The sequence below is a fragment of the Poecilia mexicana genome, unplaced genomic scaffold (genome assembly GCF_051168715.1).
Source record: "Poecilia mexicana isolate PSO_F unplaced genomic scaffold, ASM5116871v1 scaffold_4, whole genome shotgun sequence".
NCBI classification, from domain to species: Eukaryota; Metazoa; Chordata; class Actinopteri; order Cyprinodontiformes; family Poeciliidae; genus Poecilia; species Poecilia mexicana.
The window spans coordinates 21,799,540-21,818,087 of NW_028263373.1; the positions used below are offsets into that span (position 1 = coordinate 21,799,540).

Sequence of the window (18,548 nt, forward strand, 5' to 3'; positions counted from 1 at the left end):
AAAAGTGATAAAACTCATTTAAAACACCAGAAGCTCCCATCATGAGTCCAGTGAACAGAAATAGATGCCATTAAAGCTCCTGTGCAGGACTCGCTACCAGTGGACAGTGATGCAGCGCTTCTCAGTTTGGGGGATATAACCTGAATTTCTGTCTCTATTTTTAATAAGCCTGTCAGGATAAGAAAGTTCTTATAACAAACACTCAAATGAAAAGTAGTTCATTATATTTAGTCGACCCAGTAATACCAGCAGACGGCCACATAAACATACAGTATCGCTGTAGTTTTTACAGGAGTTATGCTTATAGTTTTGTCCAAACTTTGGATGGCCAAAATTGTCGACTCAAAAGTAAAAAAAAACACCAGTCTAAAATCAAGCAAATAAAGTAGCCCGATATTTATTGCAGATCCAAAACCTGAAAGGGTTTTTTTTCTACAAAATGTCCTTTGAAAGTCTTCAAAGGAATTTTTTTCAGAGGAAATTTCCAAGTGTTTTGTAGAAAATGTCTTTTTAATCAGATGCGATTTGCTGTTAGAAGCGTATTCCACATGCATTTGATTATATTGCATATACACAGCCTACAGAAGCAGTAGCTTTACTTAAAACTGCTGTTTTCTTTGTTGTTCATGTTTTATTTCCAAAATTTCCTGTTAACTTTTCACATTTTTAACACAAAGACACAGCGGAGCCACTTTGGTGGATTTCTGGTGAAAACTCTTTAGTTCCTTAGAATTAACTGAGTGTAGTGCATGTATTGTAGCTCTAATGAGCCAGAGAAAGAGGAAAACTTTTACCTGAGGAGCTGCGATGTTGAGTCCGGGGTTGGCCAGTTCAAACCTCTCCTGGGATTTCTCTCTGGCCAGACGAGCCGCCTCCTTCACCTCCTTAAACTGCTCAGCAAACTTCATGTGGAGGAGGAGAAAAAGGAGACTTCAGACTCTGAATCTTTAAAACTGGATGAATTTACCGCTGTATCGATGCGGTATCTGTCCTCCATTTGTGCTTATGCATCATGCAGATTAAGATCCAAATTCTGAAGAGGAAGCAAAACAAAAAAGGTCAGAAGCGGAATATAAATTAATGCCACCAAAGGAAGCTTGGTTGGGAAGAAGAAAAGGTCAGTTTTCAGACACGACCTGAATATGTTTGTACACTCCTACAAGCATATTTACGGTACGGCGTCGCGCCGTCAGTACCTGCTGCAGCTGCTGCTCCGTGGAGAAACCCAGACCGTAGACGGTGTTCGCCCGGCTGTCGGCCCACTGGCCGAACTTCTGGGACGTCTTGGTGAACGTCATGTTGGGGGTGATGGTGCTGTTGATGATGGCCTGGGAAAAATAACAAAAACACATCAAAGTTAGGTTAGGAAAAATATTTGTGTAGTTTTTAAGTGATGATTTTCTAAACAAGAACAACATAAAATTATTGATTATAGCTAACAAATTAAACTGAAAATTATTTATATTTTCACATTTTAGAACAAAATGAATCTTTTATTTAAAAAAAAAGAAAAAAAAATTTTAGAATGATGTGAGCCTTTCCTATAAATATGGAAAGTAAAGAAAAGTGAAGCTACTTACTTTTAAAACCCTTTTGCATATTTTGGATAAGAACTTAAAGAAAAATTATCAGTCTAAAACATTTATTTTTGGTTTTGTAAGAGCCACACATGAAGGAGAAATGACACCAAGCATTTATTTACACAGTATTTTAACCTTTTTTCCTTCTTGTCTTCTGTTACTAGTATGTCTGTTTTGTGACTTGCAGAGAATAAAATCACATAAATTAAAGTTTTTCACAAAATCTGAGGATCTAAAGGCAACAAATCATAATTCTTAAAACAGAAAGACTGACCTAACAAAATGTATGTTGATGTCATTTACAGTTAATGCGCCGAGTTCTGGGTCCTTTTGCATGAATTACTGCATCCATGCGGCGTAGCATGGAGGCCATCAGCCTGTTGTTTTGTTGAGGTTTTATAGAAGAGCAGGTTGCTTTGTCAGCAGCTGTTATATTACTGTTACCACAAGTAATTCAATTCAGTCTATTTATATAGTACTAATTCACAACAAATGTCGTTTCGATGCACTTTACAAAAAATTATTTCAATTCAATCATACAAAGATTCCAGTAATACATTTTAAAATCTAATTTTCTTGTCATCAGGGTAGAAATTATTTGCTTTTTTAAAAAAATAAAATAAAAAATTTTCCACAAATATCAACGTCTCATAGAAGAAAATGCATCCATATTTATTCAAAAGTTTTGTTTTTCTCTATTTAAAACCTGGAATTAGAAATGAAAGTTTAGTTCTTAAAAAAATGACAGCAAATTTACTACATAAAAGAAATTATTTTTATGTTTTCATTTACTTATTTTTGAAAGATTCTGAGACATTTGCAGCTCAAAACGAGTTTATTTAGCTGGACTGAAAGCAAAAATGGCTGTGAATTTATTTTATATACAACATCTGTATTGGACTCACATCAGGTGAGTTTGCTGGCCAACCAATCCCAGTTATACCATCATGATTAAAGTCATTATAGGTGCTTTAATGGTTTAGGCCGGTACTGAGTCCAGCTGGAAAATTAAATCAACGTCTCCAGAACCAGATGTTGTGATTAGAGGGGATTCTGGATCGCTCTGAGGTTTCCTGACATCCATCAGGCCAACACTCACTCACACTGCTTGATTTCTAAAATTATTACATTTTTTTACTTTAATTTGAACAGAAAGGTTGGGATCAACTGAGAAAATGTTTCAGTTTAGGTCATTAGAAGCTTCTGGCGCCGTCTCTGGTTAAGAATATGACAGCTGGAGCCCAGTTCTGGAAACATCTGTGGCCTTTGAAGCTCCAGCTGCAGTCCACGCCTCCCAAGTTTCCCCTAAAATCTTGAATGAACGTTGCTTCATAATCTCCAAGGCTGTAGTTATCCTTAATGTGTTCCCTGCTGCTTGTGCCATGTTTAAAAACTCCCAACAAGACATGAAAGCATCTTAAACATGTTGTGTTTCACTGGTAATACAAGACATCAGAAGAAGCATAAGAGGAGAAATTTTTATTTTTTTGAGAGTTACCAGCTGCATTTCATAGCAAATACTAGTTTACTTAACCGACTGTTCCTTTATTTAGGCCTCCTTTCAGATATACGAGCTAATTTAAGAGCCGCAAATAGAAACAAGTTCCCAACAGCCAGGGCGCAGAAAGAGAGGAAAAGCTTGATGTGCTAAAGCGGAGTTGTTTCTATAAAATCCTCCAGTGAATTCAGTCGTTTCAGGTGCATCTGTTGCCAGATTTGCTTCTTTTAGTCTCCCCTCCAAAAGCCTCCAGTCTCAGAGGGGAAAACTGGCACAACTGTCTTGTGTGTTCTCTATTTTTTGCCCCAAGATGAAGACGTTCTGCTAGAGTCCCGGGAGCTTTAAGCTAACGCACAGGACGCTGCGCTAACAAGAGAAATGGGTTAGAAATATTATTCCGACAACATGTGCAGCGTGCTAACCATGGCAGCCAAACCCTCCTTTATTTGAAGACTCTAAAAACATTTTGACCACAGCAGACCATCTTCACTAGGGTTGCAGCGATTCACTGAGTGATTCAAGGATGTTTCGGGTTCAATTTAAACTCTAGGAAAACATCCACTACATGCATCCAGTTCATTCATAGTTACTGACAGGTGATGTTTTTGACACACACAAGGAAATCTGACATGTACTTCCTGATCAGGACGAGTAATGACCTGAAAAAAGAAAACATTTTAAATCATTTTCCACCTTTTAAAGCTGAGACTGAACATGAAGTGCATTACATAAGGTAGAGTTTGTTAATGTCTTAATTTAACTTTCATCTCTAATGTTTAAAAGTTAAACTGAAATTAACTTCAGTCAGAGGCGTCTTCAGATGCGCTGCAGCACAGACTGCTACATCATTGTATTCAATAACTCTGTGAAGAATCTGGATTAATGAGCTACAACATTTAATTTCCCTTTGGGATTAATAAAGTATTTGAATTTCAAAATGTTTTACTTCTCACCTGTTCTTCTCATAAGTTTTTTTATGCTTCAAACTTTAATCGTATGGCTTTTTAAGCATTACAATGTTTTCATTTTAAAAAAGGAACTGAATTGTTTTTTTCTCTTTTATGTAACTTAGGTAGCTACTACAGAAGAGAACAATTTTTATTCAGCTACTCAATCATCAGAAAAATCAATGAGTTATTCAGTTCCTAAAATAATTGTTTATATCATCCCTAAATCAAGAAAACTGCTTCTTCGAGCAAGAAGTTAGTCAATTTCTTTAAAAGTAAAAAAATAAAAATCAGATTAAGTATCAGCTGCTATCCTTCCACATTCACCATGGAACTCACACAGAAACATAAATCCAGATAAGCTGCGTGTCAGGTGTGTGAGCTGGGCTCCCCACCTTGGTCCCTCCCACGCTGATGATGCGGTAGACGTTGCGGCTGGCGTCGTAGAAGAAGGACACGGTGACGGCGTGCTTACTGGCCGGCAGCCAGTTACGTTTGGTCGCCGGGTCGATCTGGAAGACATGAGCTCTGGTGCTGAAGATGGGCTGCTCCCTTAAAACAACGAGACACACAGGAGCACAGCGTCAGTCTGAACGTTCCAGAAGACAAAGCAGTAGTAGTGGTAGTTTCTGTTTATAGATTATCACCTGTTTATTGTTATGAGTTAAATTTGTTTTATAAGTTGGTAGGTTTGGTGAAGTCAAAAAATGCTTTCAAAGTGACTTATTTTTTAAAAACATTCACACTTTAATGTATTTCCCTGAATTGTTTTTTTTATGTTGTATATTTAAGTTGCCCTGCTAAATTCTTTTTTGTTTGTTTTGTTTTTGTTTAGTTCTGTTGGTTTTTATTATGCATGTGTTGTGACTACATAAGGGATACTTTATGGTACCTTTCTGAGGTTGGTTGTATACGTTTATATAAATAACAACAAAAAAATAGATAAAATAATAATAATAAAAAAAGAAGTCATATTCCTGTTTATGAATTATCAACTGCTTATTGCTACATAGGTAAATCACAAAAATATAAATTAAAATAAAAAATAGGGCTCCAACTAATGATTATTTTAGTAATGTATTATCCTATTTATTACTCTGACCATTAAACGGATAAGAAAAACATTTTTATTTAACCACTTAAACCTTTTTATAATATACTAGAATACATAAAAAGATGCAATAAAGAAATAATTCAATTTTCTTTTTAAATAAGAAAGTAAACATTTTATTGCCTAAAATAAAATGCATTAAAATACTCTAAGCTTCCTTTAGTGTAACTTGAACTTATGTTTGATTTAACATCAATACAGAGCAGAGTATACATTTAATTTGATTCCATTTGAGACCAAGATTTAACAGAAAAACTGACTTAAATGCATTAAAGATGTATTAAAAGCTGTATTTCTGATGCTTTAAACACACAGCTGAAAGCCAGAAGGCGAACACATCAGAGCTCATCATTAAAAAAGACACACAATATCATTATTGTTTTCCAAGGAACCTGAGGTCAGTGAAACTGTGATGATTTAATAATGTTTTGGGTGCAGAAAGGCTGAAGATCTGCAAAGCCCCTGCAGTCCAATTAGTCATTCTTCTCTTGTAAGACAAACTACAAACACTGGCTGTGGGGACGAACAGCACCAAAAGACATACAGGACACTGATGGACCAAAGGAGGCCCAATGGTGAATTCATGCAACACTACACAGCTAATAGAGTTTGCACAATGTCAGTGCATGCAATGAGGCGCTTCTTCTGCAGCTATATACCAACATTGTGGCAATAATCTGAACTGGGAGGAGGCAACCGCCCTCCTCTGAGCAGGAGAAAATACGATTTATATGGGTCAGCACCGCCTATATGAGCAATTGTTCCAGGCAGATTTCATAGGCATTACTGAACATTTGCATTCAAACAATAGTCGTTATTGTTTCTGCCACAGTGAACAATAGACAATAGCAACAGAGCAGAGAAAGCTGATTTAGATGGTATTATTCAGGTTGAGGACGACTGCAGCTGCAGAAACAAGAAACACAGAAAAACTTTAGACAAAAGTTTATTTAACGTCCTCCAACAATCACAAAATAGAAATAAATAAATGTCAAAACGCCAAACTGTCTGAGGAGATATTAAAATGATTCTCAATAGTACTAAACAACAAATGTCAGGTATTCATGAACAATGTATAAAACAACTCATAACCCTTTTTCATTAATGCCCACCATTACATCACTGCACAGTTTGAATGGTTGATAAAAGGCAGGTAAAATCAGCCAACCAGACATGTTGGAGCTCAGCTTGGGTTGCTAGGTAACGGGGCTGGGCTCTGCCGTGGTTGCTAGGTAACGGGGCAGAGCCTGGCAGTTGGAAGCTTTTTGAAACTGATTGTTTTCCGGACACTAAAATATACTAACTTATTTTTAGCAGCTGGACTGTTTCTAGAAGCAGTAGAGACCCAGATGAAAATACAAAATGTTGTTTATATTGTTTTTAACATTGATTTATGGGGTATATTTTGTTACTGTGTTGCTGTAACAAATGAATTTCCCCACTGTGGGATTAATAAAGAATTATTCTATTCTATTTTAAAAAGTTAATTTTGAGTAGTAGGTTCCCTATAAGTTATCAGAACCATAGTTGGGCACACATTCACATCAACTGGAGATGTAAATAACAATAAATGAAGAATAGCATTTCTTCTTTGGGGGTCTTCACACCTTTCCAGGTCATGCTACCCTAAACCCCCACAGTCCAATAACATCTGCCGGGTTAATTACTGATTTTAAGAAACAGAACAATAAAAAATACGAAAGGTCATATTTTTAGGCTCAAATTTCTTGTCACAAATGAAGCTAAATGTCTTCAGACACATTCAAAACATTAGCATGGCAACAGCTGAAAAGCCTGGAACTGACTGTACATCCTGCAGTTCGTTAACTATGGACTTGAAAAGCTGTATTGATAATGAGCAGCAAAGCAGCTGAGAAACACACAAATTACAACCTGAAGAAAAATAAAGACATTCAGTGTTATTCTGTTCTATAAAGTCCTGTTTGTTGTTTCTCGCTGAATTGTGTTTTCATGCAGTCGGACCTTGAAATGTGTTTTTAATATTCTTCCTCTGTTGTATTGTCACGCGTCGTGCCGAGAAACATTACAGCCCAGTCTCAGCATGATCACACCCAGATCACCGATACTGAAAAACAACCTTCACAGCAATATGAGACAACAATTCACTGGAACTGCACCCAGAGCCACACAGAAAACTACGAAGTTGTTGTGTCCTCGAGTTGCACAGATACTCAGTTACAATAGGAACGAAAGCAAATAAAAGAAGCTGGCACAGACGCATCCTTTCACTGAGCTTTATTTGTTTTTTGTTTTTTATCTTTGTTCTGGATAAAAAGCCTTTTTACAACCAGAGGAGTTAATAAACTAAAAGCTTATTGCCTTTTAAGAAGTTATCAAAACCAAAACCCAAACATGGCATTTTAATAAGAACGCTCTGTCCAAGCCTAGTCCATCAAATCATCCACAGATTCAGTTAGTGATTTATTGGTAAAACCGAGAACGGAAATCACTGTGTCCTCCAACAGCAACCTACATTTCACCTGAATGTCAAAACAGCAGATATGAATCAGCAGCTCACAAACACCTCATTAGACTTAATTAAACGAATCAACTGGCTGCGTGACAAATAAAGCTGACAATAAGCGAATAAACAGGGGGAAAAAAACTATAATTATCAGCGGAGTAAAGCAGGATTTCCCTCCTATCGCATTCACATCTTAATGAGAAGCGATGACTGACGGCTCGTCAGCCCTGGCAGAAATTAATTGGCCCGGCTGCGACGTCACTGTGAAAAAGCCCGTGGAGCTAATCGGCTCAGACAGGAAGCGTCACGGCGATGTTTGATGAAATGAGCAGATTAAAGCTGGATTAGCGCTCTCCCGAGGCGAGAACAGCCGCGTATCACAGACTACATTCAGGTGTAATCCAGAGGAGGAGCGTCTACATGCGCCATAGAGTTATACATTATCAAAAAAACTTTATCTAATTACCACAGATCAGATGCTGTGAGAGCCTGGCTGCTAACAAAGAGGATTTTTAGCACTCCAAAGTTCAAAGTTCAAGAAATAAAAACCTCTTTAGTTCTGGTTGAAGGTTTGCATGAGCTTCGCTTGAATGTCACGTCCATTTTGGGCTTTTAATTACTTATTTAGGGTTTTGACTGGTGATGCAACATGCAGTTTGAGTGAGTTAAGGATTTATTTAGTGCAGAAATACAGCTGCAAGATATCAGAAAAACATATAATTAAGATGTCGTTGAATTAATGATATAACCTGTAATAAATTAATGAATAAAAAAAGATTTAACGTTTTCTGCTTTGAATTCATAGAAAACATGGATCCTGGATAATAATCCAAAGTGTGGCCGACGGGCCATTTGTGGCTCTTGGATACATTTTTATGAGAATAGGAACGATTTAAATTTGACTCTGCTGCAAATGAAGCTGATTTTTATGTTTTTAGGATAAGATTTTAAAAAAAAAAGTATTTCTCTTTTATCAGCCATGATTTTTTATTTGTTTTTATGACTCAGACCACAAACATTCAGGGACTTTTTACTGAACAGATCTGAGTTGTTAAACTTGGCTAAGCACAGGAAGAATTTTAGAAGAAAGTTCTCATTTTTGTTGCTGAGTTTAGACTAAAAACATTTTCTAAACTAAACAGAAAACTTAGACACCTTTTTTAAAAATAAATAAACTCTGAAAACATCAGTTTTTAGTGCAAACTTTCTATTTTGTTTCATGAATATATTGTACAATTAAATCACAATTACTATCAATTTACAATAAAATTATTTAGCATTTTTAATTGGAAAAAATATGGCCACTGTTTGTCTTGGTGATTTTGGTCCGCGGTGCAGAAAGTTTGAACACACCTGAAATAAGTAATTTATCCAGTGACTGGAAAGAGATCAAATTAATTATTTTCATCCTAACAAGTTAAAACAAAAACAAGTTGAAGTCTTTCCAGCAGCATTCAAAAAACTTAGCGTCTTAAGCAAATGCGACCCAAAGCCCATAAAATCTGACTTTTTTTATGGCGTCCAAACGGCTCAAATACGACGTTTTCACCCACCAAACATCTGATACTCACCACTAAATCAGATACATCCGATAGTTTTCAAACTGTCTGGAGCTTGTTATGATAAACATATTTATTTATTTATCTGAATAAAAACAGTTGCTGCATTTTTACTTTATTAGAGAGAGAAAAGAAACCAAGCAGAAAAAGTCCGGAGAGGAACAGAGCTGAGTCCAGGCTTGAACGGACATGATTTCTGTTTCTTCACTTGACTTCTCACGTCTGCAGAAACATAATTTTGATTCACCGACTGCTGCTTTAAGAGCAGCTCTTTCCTTCAATAAAGCCTCTGAAAGTTTGCCTCAGTGAAATCTTTATCGCCGTTCAGCCGAGGTGAGAGAAACGGGTCGATCTGAGCTCCACACCTTGTGAAATGACATGAGATGGCACAAGAGTCGCTCAGGCTATCAGCTGCATTCCTCCCTTCTGATAAATCGATAGCAGCACAGATCTGAGAGAACCAACATCCTCTTCCTCCTGGTGAGCATACACATCTTTTTTATTTTTTTACAGATGAAAATTTCTCTCTAATGTGCAGAAAGATATCACTGCACAAGCTGGACAGGAACGCTGAGGATCCTACAGAACCAGGAGACTCTAATGGACTTCCTCTGCACCCATGCTCAGTTTTAAAATATAACCATCTCCACTAAGAAAAGAAAATACAATCAGTATGACAGCAGGAACTGCAACTTTCAGTGCAAATCTGACCTTAACATTTTCTGTATTTTCTTCTTTTCTGGCCAATCGCTGCATTTTGACCAATAAACTTCTAATTCAACTTCCTGTTTCATGTCTCTTGAAAGCCGAACCTGAAAAATGAAATGTTTGACTCTAAATGGTAACATTTGTCTTTTTATTTTAATTTTTCTGCAAAACATAGTTGAGATGTTCAGTAGGACTTGTGTATAGTTTATGTTGTGCTGAATGCACTTTAATAATTTTCCAGGACTTGATTAATTTGTATTAAGGGCACCATTTCAAAAAGGTACTTTTATATTTATTTTTTTAACCTTTATATCACAAGGAAAATCCCATTAAACTTAAAAATTCCTGGCAGAACCTGAAAATGTTATTTGAACTTTAAATATTAAATATGCTAAAAGCTAATAATGTGCAACTTTTTTGTAAGATCATCACATGACAAAAATTAAAAAAATAGCAAATTTGATTGCAAAGTTTCTGCAAAATCAGCAATTTTAGGCTGCAACAATCACAACATTTAAGTTTTTAAATTAAGTGAAATTATTTAAAAAAAAAATCTAATTTAACTAAACTAGCAAATAATGCCAATCTATAATCAATCTGTTCTGCCGTCAGTGAATATTTTGCATTTCATTACTCATCATAATAATAAGAAAGATTTTAATGTATGAATGTAGAAATAATACTGACATCTGGTTATCTGACAACATTTGAGTTAATGAAGCCAGAAAGCTGAAAACGTTTTCATGATGTCATGTTTCCTGATGTGAGTTTTAAGTCACGCTCTGATGTGGGATCAAATATTCATCAATTTTTAACTTTTTGGTTTTCTGTTTGTAGTTAATATTTAGCTAATACCTGAATTAGACTGAAACTTTTTGTAATGGAAAAAAACCTACAAAATCAACAGGAAATGCTTATTTCCCACACGGGTTTGATGCTGAATTGAATCAGTTTTCAGTCCAAATCAAACTTATCATTAATGTCCTTGTTGTAGAGTAAAACGATGGATTATTCTGCAGTTATTCTGTGATTTTGGGATGTAATATTCAGCAGAAGAAGCAGCAACTGATAAAAAAAAGATAAAATGTGAGCTAAAAACTGCATGACGAGATGAAAAATGAAACTTTACTTCACTTTACAGCCGGATGAAGTAGCCACTGAACGGGATTTTCATGGGAACGATCTAATTCTGTAGCAAATTGTCAGGAATTCATCTCTCAGCAGTTTTCAGCTTGAATAGACTCTTATTTTATATTCTGATCCTTGAATGTATCATAGTTCAGCAATAATTCACACAAGTAACAAAAAATCTTTTATGCAGAAACTTTAACTCCCTAAAACAGACTGAAAGTTATTTGCCTGTGGTATCATATTCATGAGTTACAGGAGGAAACATTTTCCACAGAGATGCATCTGCTCTACTTAGTAAAAAAAAACTAAAAATGTTTCTCTGTATTTCAGAAAACTTACAGAGAGAAAAGCTGCAGCCAGAGAGGCAAGAGTTGCTACTTAGACATGTAGAAACTGCAAGCATGAGAAAAATGCAACTAAAGATTATCCAGCTGTAATTTATCATGTAGGCAAAATGGGATTTCTTTAAATCTGAGGGGATTAAATTAAAGACCGCTATGGTTTAAATTTAGGACCTACATCAATAAAAATAATTCGTTACCAGCTAAGGATTTAAGCTGGTATTTCCATGCTCTGGAATATGACTCCATCACACCAAAGTTACCTTAATCCAGCACTTCTTTGTCTGATTATGATGAAATACATGCAAATTTAAATATTTGCTTAGGAAAATGAGAATAACTTATTCTAATAGGGTAAACTTTGTTAGGTCCTAAGAAGTAAACACACAGCAGTCACCAAGGTCACACCTTTGAGGGAAAACATTGTGCCTCTTTTCAGCAAAGGGGAGCTGAAGTTTTTCTAACAGATATTTAGTTTACTAATAGAGTTATATTTACTGGCACAAAGGTGAGCCGCTCTCAGTGCAAGTCCCAGATTTTTCCATGCCATGACCCCCTAAAGAGCCCCAACCTCTGGCTGGGATCCACGTTACAGAGAATCCTACAAAACATGTAAAGAAACTTTGAGTGTTTTCTATTCACTATTCAATAATTACTGCACTCATTTTGCATAAATTCTGCCTCATGCCGTCAGATTTTTAGACAGCTATGAGTCTGTGGCGGAAAATGTTACAATTAGATAAAATATTATGACTTTATTACCACATAGTAACATTTTTCATCACACTCCCCTCTTTTGATCATAAGAAAATATAAAATATTTTAATCACATCAAATTGTATTTTATTCCAACAGTTCCTATGCTATTTTTCCATTTCTTGCTTGCTACTCTAGCTAAAGGAGCAAATCAATTTGATAAATTTGACTGGCAGCCAATCAGAAAATGAGGATCAGAAATAACATTTAAATCAATTATTTTAACTTATATCTCATAAAACATAACATATGATTAACAAATTTATGGGATTCATTTTTTTTCCCCATCTTTCTTTATGAGCATTGCTCTAGAAAGCTAACGCTAATGAAGCTAATGCTAATGAATGCGCTAATTTGAATGCAGTTCAGCACAATGCTGGATGTGGCTTAATTAAAGCTCGATTTAGAGGTGAAATGGGAAAAGTTCCCTAAACCAGCAGCACAAGAAATGTTTTATTTTTAGAGTCTGGAATAATTTACAAGTTTTTTCTAAACTCTGGCTGGATTATTTTAATGAATTTGTATTAATATGCACCATGACCTTAACTTGCAAATAAAGCAAAAATAATACACACAGGATTTGAGAAGTACTTATTCTCTATCACACACACACACACACACACACACACACACACACACACACACACACACACACACAGTTTCATCCCTTCCCCCAATCAGTGAGAAAGCTGCTCTCTCCTGTCTGGCCATGCCGTCAAACACAATCAGCAACTCATTGAGAAAATGTACGTCAAACTGCCAGTAATGAGGCCTTAAGGCTTTGTGAGCTCTTAAAGAGCGTGGAGGCAGAGGGAGATTTTAAAGTGAGAGCCATAAATTGCACTGGTTATACCTTGAAACTGAAGTTCACACTTGAAATTGCCAAAGAGGACAGAGAGCTTGAGAAAGCCTGGAGAAGGTGCCATTCTGCATGCTGTGCAGAGGACCACAAATGATTTAAGCTGCAGATCTGCAATGAGCAACTGTGAATATAAGTGGACGGTTTTTATAAGAGCATTTCTAAAGAAAGCAGAAGGTGCATGAAAAAGGTTCAGATTTTAGGAGAGAAGTTCACAGTTTTTAGATCCAGATGATTCAGTTTGATGAATCAGTTCTTTTACTGCTCTGAATGTGTTAGGCCTTTGGTTAATAATTAATTGATTCTTAAAATAGTTGACGATTACTTCAATAATCGAATAATCACGATGAATCTGGTGAATTGTTACCGCCCTACTACATAAATCTCAGCTTGTGGTTTCAAAGTGTCACAATGTGGGGAAGTTAAGACAGTATTGTCGCTCAGATGGCGAGAGGCTGCTGGAAGTCAAAGCAGACTAATTATTTAACGATTATGAAGGAAAACCAACATGTTTCAACTCGTGAATCACAAACACAGACCTTGCTTTCTGCATCTTTCAGAGAAAGAAAAAAAAAAATCTAAATTCTGCCCAAACACATTCAGCTGGGCATCATTTTCCGCCATCTGCGCGTTCAGAGAAGCAACTGAGTGTGGCCGCTGTTCTTTTAAGCCGTTCCGCTTTTGCTCGTCAGACGCCACTTCTCCTTTAAGGGTCCACTTCCTCCGACCTCTCGGGCTGCAACCCCGGGTCCACTTATTGGCTCCGTTGGGCAACACAACACGCCCTGCTTTTAGCGGCGGATTAAAATAGCACAGTGAGGGAAAACGCCAGCTCACGCTGCTTCTCAGCGGGTCATCGCATTGGCAGCGCAGACCAGAACCCGACACGAGCCGTGTCCAATATTCTCTAACTATGTCAGGAATGCTTTGAAGGATTGGACTAAAAGTGGAGAAATCCTGAAAATGTGAGCTCTGCTTGCAGGAGCCTGACTGATAACCAGCTGCTGTTGTGGATTGTGAAGGTGACACAAAGATGAAGCATTTATTGCATAAAAGGTCAGAGAGGGAGAGCTGATCTGTACACTGTTCTGTGGCTTTATGGTGAGAAAATGAAGAGAAATCACAAGAAAAGGCAAAGTCTGGCAGCCTCTCCAGATAAATCAGCATGTCTCCTAAGCAGCAATTACAAAAGCTCCCACATACAGAGCAGCTGCTTCAGTTAAAACAGCTCGCTTAGTTAAAATACGTAATAAAACTTCAGCTTGATTCAGAGATTTATGAGTTCCTGCTGCAGCGCTGCTGCTTCTAAAACAAAACTTCACTCCAATAAAATAGAAAAGAGGATATTAGTTCTGTTTGCTCCTTTACTTTCAGTACAAAACATTTCCAGAGTTGGGTTTTATTATCTGTATGCTGAGGTGGGAAAAGCACCCAAAAACTGTAAAATTATGTTTTAACTCAAGTAAGAGTAAAAACATATTTGGTAAAAAGCCTGCTCAAGTACTAATTATCAATCGTTTAATATTTAAAAATCACATCATCAGACAGACCAAAACATAAAGTTAAGTGGAAGCTTTGGTATTTTAGGGACCAAAATGACAATAGTTCATATAAGCAACAAAACCAGGCAGAAAAAAGTTTCCAAATCAATTTCTTTGTATGTAAAACTGATGAAAATGTAACATAAACTGCAGGTGTGTGTCTGGTGAGTTTTTGGTTAAAACATGTTTTTATTCAGTAGGTAGAGAATCCAGAAATTTTACTCAAGTAATGGTAGCAATATTTCATAATAAAATTACTCCAGTAAAAAAAGTACAGCGTCGTAAAAATATCCCTAAAAGTGCATTTTTTAAGTAAATGTAATTAGTTTCTACCCTCCTATTTCTGGTCCAGAAATCATTTGGCAACATGAAGTTGAACCTGAATTTCAGGTTGGTAATGTAGCGAAGGACTTTTTCTCACATTTCTTAGGCATCTTGGCCGATTTAATTCAGCTCTGTCCAAATCTAAACTGGATTTTTCTACAACATATGCAGATTCTGTGAAGCAGCTGGTAATGTGCGATTAAAAACTCAAAATATTAACCAGACTCACTTCCAAACCGAACCAGGAACAGTAGCCTCTCTCTTTCCACACCATCCCACTCGATTTTCATCTACCTTCAGTGCTCCGTCTGGGATTTCTCCCATTGAACTCAAATTCTCTGATTGAATTTCAACCGGGCCAATCAGCAAACAGAAGTGAACGATTATGTCGATTTTCTTCAATGTTTTAGAACTGTAGTCTGTTACGATTGTCATGTATTATTTTATTGATTATTCTGATAATTAATGAAATAAAAAAAACTAGATCATTCTGCAGATTTTTCATTTACCCACTTAAGCCTTTTATAAAATATTAGAAATACAAATAATTAAATTCCTTTGTCAAATAAGTAAAAATGTATTGCCTAAAACGCAGTGACAAGGCATCCCTTTAGTGAACGCTTTAAGATTTAAACGCAGATATTTCTGCTTTGATGTGGTTGGAAGTGACGATAAACCTGTAGGTTTAAAATCAGTACAGGGTGGTATAAATAGCCATTTATAATTTAGAATCAAAAGAAAAGAAAAACAGGCTTGTATTTTGTTGGCAAAACAAACATTTTCTTTCAGGCAGTAGATAGTCAGCATAAATAATTTTATTTTAGGTGTGTAGATGCAGTTAGTCAGCGTGGGCTCTATTCACCGCCTCGTTACTGTCATATCTCATTCAGACCTAGATCTATATCGTAACAGTGTTCAAAAACAAAAAGGTAAAGGTAATTTTATTTATATAGCACATTTTCAGCAACAAGGCAATACAAAGTGCTTTACAGGAAAAGCTCTGCAACTCACCCCGAGAAACTTTCCACCGGTATCTTCAGTGTTTTTTAGTGATCCAGTCTTATTCATTAAGCCATTATTGTTTTTAAACCCGACCCGTTAGTAAGCGAGCTGCAGCGCTGCGCTTTGAGATGACGTAACGGCAAAGTGCAGTACCTTGCGGACCACTAGGGGGAGCCAGCGGAACACCAGTGGTTGAGAAAGACAGAAGAAGGGGAAAAAGAACGCTTGGGCAGCTGACGTCATCATGAGCTAACGTCTTTCAGGTCTGTATCTCCCACATTTAGGTCAACTTCACAATAGGACCACCAGGCCTAAAGAATCACAGCCTCTGTCTCACTCTGCCATGTAATTCTGTCTAACGCAGCATCTTCACTCACTGCTCCGCCTGCCAGACGCTAAAGCAAAAATCTGCAACATTATGGCTCCTCTGGTGCCTCTAATACCATCACCTTTTAAACTGAATCATTCACCTTTGGTACTACAACTTGTGTTGTCAGTGAGTGTAAATTTACACCCCCAAAACAAAGTCTTACCAAGTATTTTTGGTACTTTCTTGTGCAAATATCATAGTACAGGTGAAATAAGGTAAAACTAAATTTAAAGTAAGTTTTTAGTAAGATAAATAAGCTTGTTTTAAGTCAATAATTCTTTAATATAAAAAACAAAAGGCTTTTATTAAAGACCTTTCATTTTATAGGTGAAAAAATCTGCCAGTGGACCTAATACTTGGTTATCGTCTCATTTCAACTGTACTACATTTGAAATATAAATTGCGACAGATCAACAATTTTGCCATGTTCCTGCAAAATCCCAAAATCCTACCAAGTATTTTAGTCTAATTTATAGGGCAAATATTGTAGTACACTTGAAATAAGACAAAACTAACTGAAAAGTACCTTTTCATCTATCTTTTCAGCTTGCTTTAAGTAATCAATTCCTTAATATTGTTTTTAAAAAAGTACTAGCTCAACTGCTGGGTTATATTTTTTAAATATATTATTGAAATAATCTGCCTGAGGAACCTGACCTTTTTCATCATTAAGGAATTATTCACTTAAAATAAGCTCCTATTTCTTTTCAGCAAGAAAAGTTACAACTTTTACAACTTTTATTTGTAAGCCAGTTTTTCCTTATTTAAAGTGTAAAAGTTATTTGTACATTTAAAAAGTTGTTTTTTTTTAGTTTTGATGTTGAAATAGCTTGTGTGGTATGGTATTTTGTTATGTCTTTTTGTAATGTTTCTAAGACCTTAAATACACAAATAAACAAATATTCCCACTAAAAACTTGACCAAAAATACGTGGTAAAGTTTTGTGTTTTGCATTGTAAGCTACAATATTGTGATACTTTTTTTTAGCCATATCACCTAAAAAACTCAAAGGTAAAATCATATTTAAACTGTCTTGTTTTTATTTTCTGTAAACTGAAAATATGCAAACAAGAACAGTTTCCGTCAGTCGGCATAAGCAGCAACTTTTTGCTTGGATTAGCACATATAATTTGGTTCGCTGCACATTCAAACAGCCCTACATATCCATTAATCAGCTGTAGTTATTTTAAACATGAAGGTCTGACATGCAAAGCAAGTCTGATGAGCTGCGTAAGGAAACCGGCAGCAGATGGAGCGGCAGCGGATCCGCTGACAGGAGGACGAAACACGATAAAAGGGACATCAGGCGACGACAGCAGGAGTTGCACTGACAACATCTGCACAACACGACAAGCACGAAGCGTCTGCAGCGGCTCGGATGCAGTTTCCACAGACACTCAGGGAAGGATTAACATCACAGCAATGGGATGATGGAGGATTCGCTTCATCAATGTTTCATAAAGCAGGGATGGGCGGATTATTCCCAATACCTGATGTTAAACTTTTGAGCTTCAAACCAAACTATTTCAAACTCAAAAGGTTTTTTCTGTCTTTCTTGGATTTTGTGGTATTGTTGACATCTCCAATGATAGTTCCCTAAACTGTGACACAAACCCATCTTTCTTTCACACTAATAATGCTAAATTTATAATCACCCACTAATACATCATGCATGGACAACTTGGTTCTCGTAAACAGTTTTAGGGAGGGAGATTTTAGTGCTTCAGAGATTTTGAAGCATTGTGTTTGGACGTTTTGGTCATCGCCCATCCCTGACATGCAGAACCACGACACAGACACGGCGGCGGGTTTCTACCTCTCACGGTGTCGTGGGTACATTTTACAGCTCTCAGATACCTCCGCTGCAGCACAACCAGAAGAAAGAAAGTCCACACTGTTAGGCGAACTGGAGCGTCATATAAAGCAATACAGTCGTTATTGGTTTTCTGCCGTTAATTCTCGGTTTCGGTTCCTAACTTTTCCACAGAGAGAAGTTTCACGTTTGAAGTGGCATTAACAGGATTTAGGTCAGATGTGCTTAGGAAGGGGAAAAAAAACTTTTAAGAATACAGTTATAGCTTTGCTTTGAAGATCAAAATGTGCATAAATACCAGAGAAAAGCTCAGACAAGAAGAATTAAAGCTCCTCTGTAAAACTGAACTTATCTGACATTATTTCCACTAAATATCCGTTTGTTGAAGTCGTTCGCAGAGATTTGCAGCTTTGGGTTTTGAAAATGTGAAAATGTATTACAGTGGACTTAAGGTACACAATATGAGCTTATCGCATAGTTTTAGCCAAGTTAAACATGACATCGTTTAAACTGACCCACCAGA

General features: G+C 36.5%; 1 protein-coding gene across 1 annotated transcript in view; it reads right to left on the reverse strand.

Annotated features, from left to right (window-relative positions):
• Window positions 1–18,548, reverse strand: part of homer3b (homer scaffold protein 3b) — a 128,509-nt gene that overhangs the window by 107,298 nt on the left and 2,663 nt on the right. The window contains exons 2-4 of the mRNA XM_014995402.2: window positions 4,421–4,577; window positions 1,197–1,328; window positions 795–902 (exon numbers count right to left, since the gene is read on the reverse strand). Coding sequence (XP_014850888.2) covers window positions 795–902; window positions 1,197–1,328; window positions 4,421–4,577 — 397 coding nt within the window. The remainder of the gene's footprint in view (window positions 1–794; window positions 903–1,196; window positions 1,329–4,420; window positions 4,578–18,548) is intronic.